Source organism: Heterodontus francisci, chromosome 18 (assembly GCF_036365525.1).
Source record: "Heterodontus francisci isolate sHetFra1 chromosome 18, sHetFra1.hap1, whole genome shotgun sequence".
Classification (NCBI taxonomy): domain Eukaryota; kingdom Metazoa; phylum Chordata; class Chondrichthyes; order Heterodontiformes; family Heterodontidae; genus Heterodontus; species Heterodontus francisci.
Genome location: NC_090388.1, coordinates 14,310,806 through 14,317,090, shown reverse-complemented (window position 1 = coordinate 14,317,090; position 6,285 = coordinate 14,310,806). Strand labels below are relative to the sequence as shown.

At 42.0% G+C, this 6,285-nt stretch overlaps 1 protein-coding gene across 3 annotated transcripts in view; it reads right to left on the bottom strand.

The window, feature by feature from the left end:
- The window catches only part of LOC137379464 (host cell factor 1-like), an 89,219-nt gene that overhangs the window by 19,987 nt on the left and 62,947 nt on the right, over positions 1-6,285 (bottom strand). For all 3 annotated transcript variants that reach the window (XM_068050318.1, XM_068050320.1, XM_068050319.1), the window contains exons 22-24: positions 5,376-5,561; positions 4,692-4,989; positions 1,201-1,258 (exon numbers count right to left, since the gene is read on the bottom strand). In XM_068050318.1, the coding sequence (XP_067906419.1) occupies positions 1,201-1,258; positions 4,692-4,989; positions 5,376-5,561 (542 nt within the window). The remainder of the gene's footprint in view (positions 1-1,200; positions 1,259-4,691; positions 4,990-5,375; positions 5,562-6,285) is intronic.

Sequence of the window (6,285 nt, the reverse complement as noted above, 5' to 3'; positions counted from 1 at the left end):
GAAATTTTGAGCAGGATTACTGCAGTTCTAATCATCTAAAATCAAAGTGGTGACCCATTTAAATGCCTCTGTTGAAGGCACCATTTTATTTCTCTTGAAAATTTTAGCTGGTAAGACTGCAAAATTTACCATGCACCAGTGTCAGATTTGAAAGGCACTGGGACAACTCGTGAATTAGCCCCACCCCATATGTTGATAAATTGAACTCAATCGGGTTGTCAGAACTTTTCTGTTCTACTCCAGCTACATTGCTTCAAGGTGGATTTTGGCGATATGGCACATCAGAGATCACGTACTCACTTGGCTAATGTTCACTCCAGGTAGGGTCCCCCACCCTGTGAGGATGGCACAGGTCACTAAGGTTTGTGACAGTTAGGAAGGCTGCAGCTGCAGCCCAGTAAAAATGCTGACACTTTATGACCACTACTGTAGAGTGGTAAGCACATTTTGATCTAGGATTTCAGGACAGTGGAAAATACGTGGGGATTAGTACATGAGGAAGTTCACTCATATGGTTTGTTGAATATGGTGTCATGAGACCCTCTACAATTGAACCATCTCTCATATTCATTCTTGCATAACCGTTAACTGTTTTGAACATCAAAAATGGAACCAAACATTTTTCAGTATCAGAAAACTGCTGTAAAATATGGGAGAAAAGGCTGAAGGACTTGCGCAAAAATAATGCCTCATGCAAAGTAGAACAGGCAAGATCACATATCAGACTGGATGCAAAGTTCTTAAAAGGGCCCAGATGTTCATACCAACGAAGTAAAAGCAATTTAAAAAATATATATTATGGTTAAACAGATGAGGAAAAGAAATGATTTACCCAAGTCAAACAAGTTGATGTGGCAAACAGCTCTGGAACTCAAATTTATGATCTTCCAGTTACAACACTGATCAAAACCCTAGGGGAGCGAAACTGGTCCACACCAGTACTACAAGATGGGCTTATAGAATTGACAGCCAGTTATACATCGTGCCCGATTCTCTTTTCTGTTAACTTCAATGGAAAAGGAAAATCACACGTTGCAAAACAGGCAGCTGATTCATTACGAGGCTGTTTTGCGCTACTGGTGCAGACCAATTTCACCCATGAGTTAATGTACTTAGAGGCAAATATTTAATGCTATTATGCAATAAGAATAATGCTAAGAAAAGCCAGTCCACACAGAGTCCTCACAAAAGCTCACTTACTTATCTGGTGAAGCTGTAGGCCGTTTTGCAGTGCCTTTTGTTCCTTGTGCACCTGCGTCTAAAGAACATAAAAGATAACTGAGTTGTGAAAGGTCCTCTGGATACTGATGCATTTTCATAAACACATGCAACTTTACATCCAGCATTACAATGATTAACTCAACAGACATTTCCTCTGCCAATAATCTCTACCACAAAGAGAAAAAGCCAAATCTGCCTAAAATAGAGTAAACATTCCAGCTCCAAGTCAGCTAATCATTAAATGACATTTCAGCATTTTAATTTGATTCAAGCAGAAAACAATCATTTTTGGGAACAAAATATTGGAAGGTATCTTATCCTCTGCTATCTTAAGTTATATGAACGAAGTAATGATAAAAGTTTAATATTTTACGATAAATTGAGATGTATTTCTAATGTTGTCAACTATCTCCATCAGTGCAGTTAATACAACATGTGAACGCTAATTCTGATTCAAACAATATGCCTAAATAGCGATGGTTCTGAACATACCCCGAATCATCCACATTAATATTTAGTGCTGTGGTATCATAACTCCGCCATCTATGCTTCTATATTCCGTAGACCACCAGTTCCAAATCTCTAGATTACAAACAACAACTGAAAACAGCTGCCAGTTTTCAGCTCAGCACCATGTTATGGTGGAATTTTTTTTTCATTCATTATAGGATGTGGGTATTGCTGGCAAGGCCAGTATTTATTGCCCATCCATATACAACTGAGTGGCTTGCTAGGACATTTCAGAAGACAGTTAAGAGTCAACATTGCTGTGGGTCTGGAGTCACATATAAGCCAGACTGGGTAAGGACAGCAGATTTCCTTCCCTAAGGGATATTAGTGAACCAGATGGGTTTTTGTAGCAATCTGGTAATTTCATGGTCACCATTACTGATACAAGCTTTTTATTCCAGATTTATTTAATTAAGCAAATTTAAATTCCCTAGCTGCCTTGGGGTATTTGAACTCATGTCTCTGCAACATTAGTCCAGGCCTCTGGATTACCTAGTCCAGTAACAATCAATCATTATGCTACCACACTCCTAAAGCTGCAACTTTGGGACATTGTTTCCCCTATTTTTAGGGATATTGGTTTATAGTGGCTGAATAAGTCTATTTCATTCTAATTCACTGGATTCAAGTATTTTTACCAGAGTTTTGGGGCATCGAATTCTGCAATTTCATCTGTTTTTCTGTGAAAACCGTAAATCTGTGCACTTGCATATAGGCAAACCTCCCACTACTGAATTAGTTGGGAAGACATTTGCAGCCAAAATTAAATCACACTTGTATCTGAAAGCAGTTGTGTGGAGGTGCAGGCACAGGAAAAGACCCATTTGCAAATGATGAAGGACTTTTGATAAGCATTTATGTTTAAGGTTTGTGCTTCTGGTGAACAAAAAGATTCTGCACATCTGTTCATGCATAGAAAGTCATTCAGTTCCTGTGCTACAACTCGCCCGCATGTTAAATCATCCTCAACACCGAGACTGATTCTGTACAACTGTTCTCAGCTGCCATCCAATTCCAAGACATTTCGTCTGAAATGGTAAACTGCATTTGAAAATATTTTATGATTAGAGACACCAATTACAAAATGACAAGACATTTTATACTTGTATAACACAATTTGCAGCATGCATCCTGCATCTAGCAATCTGTAAGAATTATAGTATGGCTGTAAATTTTACAAGTTTGTTAATATATTTGGAATTAATACATTCAACAATCACAAATTGCATAAAAAACACAAGCCATTCTGCCCACTGCACCCGTGTCTGTGCTAGCTCTTCAACTGGAGCTATCCACTCTAATCCCATTTCTTTGCCCTTTTCTTAGTCTTTTATAGTCTTCCTTTTAACATGCAAATCAAATTCCATTTTAAATTTTGCCTCAAAAAGCACTTGGAGCAAAGCATTCCAATGTTCTAATAACGCTCTGTGTATGAACATCCCTTCTAACTACCCCTATGATCTTCTAGTGATAACCCTACCGTATGCCCTTTTAGAGTCACAGGGCTGGATTTTACGTCGGTGGCAAACCCTCTTCCGCCCGGCCCGGGGATCCGTCCCGCATTTTACAGGTCCCCAGGCTTTAATTGTTCTGAGGTGGGATTTCCACCCGCTTGAGGGAGGAAGTCCCGCCTCATTGAGCTGCCAGCCAATCATCAGGCCAGCAGCTAAGTCCCAGCAGTGCCACCGGGAGTGGTGCCACTGCTGGGACTGCAGCCCAGCCGAGGACATGGAGCCAGGACTACAGGTAAGTTAGGGTTGCCTCGCTGGGGTGATTGGTCGTGCCCCGGCGAGGCAAGGGTGGTCGTGTGGGGGGGAAAAGAGGGGAGTCTTAGGGTCCTGGAGGTGGTTGGGCAAGCGGGGGGTGGCCCTCAATTGGGCACCCTGTGCCCGTTTGTCAGGGCCCACCCCACGGGCATTGAGAGGCCACCAGCTTTCACTGGGCGGCCTTTCACGTCTCCCAGGAGTCCGCTTGCCACGGGTAAAATCCTCCTGGAGGCAGGCGAAGGCCCTTAAGTGGCCACTTAAGGGCTTTGTTTGGCCTGTGGCAGGCGGCCCATTTCATGCCGCCCCCCCCCCCCATATAAAGTGGGGCAGAGGTGGGAGCGGGTCAGGAAGGCCTCCAGGATTCTCCCGCTCAATTTACAGGGGAGATGGTGGCATAGTGGTAATGTCACTGGGCTAGTAATTCAGAGGTCCAGGCTAATTTCCTGGGGACGTGGGTTCAGATCCCACCATGGCAGCTGGTAGAATTTAAGGGCGGCACAGTGGTTAGCACCGCAGCCTCACAGCTCCAGCAACCCGGGTTCAATTCTGGGTACTGCCTGTGCGGAGTTTGCAAGTTCTCCCTGTGTCTGCGTGGGTTTCCTCCGGGTACTCCGGTATCCTCCCACAGCCAAAAGACTTGCAGGTTGATAGGTAAATTGGCCATTATAAATTGCCCCTAGTATAGGTAGGTGGCAGGGGAATATAGGGACAGGTGAGGATGTGGTAGGAATATGGGATTAGTGTAGGATTAGTATAAATGGGTGGTTAATGGTGGCACAGACTCGGTGGGCCGAAGGGCCTGTTTCAGTGCTGTATATCTAAATCAAAAATCAAAAAATTTGACGATGAATTCCGGCCAGAGTCATTACGGCAGAAGAGATGGCCACTCAGCCCATCAAGTCCATGCCGGCTTTCTGTAGAGCAATCCAATCAATGAGTCCCATTCCCCCGATCTACTCCCGTAGCTCTAAGTTTATTTCCCTCAAGTGCCCATACAATTTACTACCAATTCACCAGCCAGTAATAACAATCTTGAAAAGTAAAAGTATAAGCTTCATCAGATGTACATCAACTAGCAAAACTGCAATTACCGTACCATATAAACCATATTTTTGTTCAGAATGATTGAATTTTGAAGTTTACAAGCCAGTAAAACTGGTTGCATGGGTGCCTAAATTGCATCAAAAGAGTTACCTTGAAGCCATCTAACTTGTGTAGCTGGTCCATATCCCTTCTCATTCCGTGCTGCAATCCTAAAAATGATAGCAGGCTTTGTTGTACAATCAATATGTGCATTTGCAAGGTGTGATGAAGACACCACACAAGATGGCTTAGCACCACAGTATACCCTCATAAAGGCCAACTGGGCTGGGCTTCCAGATTTTGATTCCGTCACCTGAATGCTGCGTACTGCTAAATAAACAGAGTACTCCAGAATTTTGCCAGCAGTTGTAGCAGGTGGCTCCCAGGTAAGATGAGCACCATCTGCACTCTGAAAAAGGAGACATTGAGAAATTATCAGTCCCCACTTCAACATTGTTTTTTTCACATTTCCTGACAGTTTCTAAACTAATTAAAGTTTCCACAATCAGGAAACTAAACTTAAATTTTCACTGCAGCAGTTTCCCACCTCCCCATTTTTCAGTAGTTTTAATACAGTATCGCTCTTTAGTCCCTCAATCTTAATTTGGAAAGATATACACTTGAAGCACATCATGCAGTTCATTGCTTTTCCCAGAAATTACTAATTTTAAGTGAAAATACTGCTGCAGCAAAATAGTTTTACAAAGAAATGCTTATGAAGCTCAATAAATTATATTTCTATAACACAGAACTATACGTTTATTGTAAACTGCAGTTTCCGATCCCTCTTTGTACCTTGGTAATTTTGATAGCAGATGGAGCTCCAGGAAATCCAGGGAGACAAGTTTTGAATGCACATATCTCACTGAACGGACCCCTTCCACATGCATTAATTCCAGCAACCCTAAATTTATATGCCGTGCCTGGGAGGAGTTCTTGCTTTTTCAGCATGCTGTAGTCTGGGATGTTAGCACTTGCATCCTAAAACAAATAGATAAGGAAATACATATTTAAACTTAGTGCAGTTTTGTAATGTTATCCTTTTTTAGCTTCATACCAAAAATTAGCAGTTCGATCCATCCATGAATTTATCTCACATTCTGTTTTTGTAATGTCATTTAATTATGCTAAAAACTTGGTTCAAACATCCATTTTTGAGCTGAAGATGTCAACCATGGCTCAGCAGTAGCACTCTCACCACTAAGTCAGAAGGTCTTGGGTTCAATCCTCACTCCAAAGATGTGAGCACATAATCTATGACTGCACTTCAGTGCAGCACTGTAGGAGGAGCTGTCGCTTGGATGTGATGTCAAATGGAGGCTCTCCCTGCCTTCTCAGGTGAGCACGAAAGATCCCACTGCACTATGCAAAGACAAGGGGAGATATTCTGGCATCCTTACCAACATTTATTCCCAGAACCAGTGCCCAAAGTCAATGACCTGGTCATTTATTTCAATGGCATTTGTGAGACCTTAACTGTGTGCAAATTGGCTGCCGTGTTCCTTACGTTACACTAGTGACTATTCCAAATTACAGTTCTAGAACTAGTATCATTAATGGATGAAAATTAGCTCTGATGAGAATGATAGATTAGATACAAAAGAAAGAAGCAATAAGAGGAGGAAGGGATAAAAGACAGTTGCATTAATGAGACAGATTTTACATTTTTTTTGACACCATTCTGTTAGGCACTTGATATCTTGCT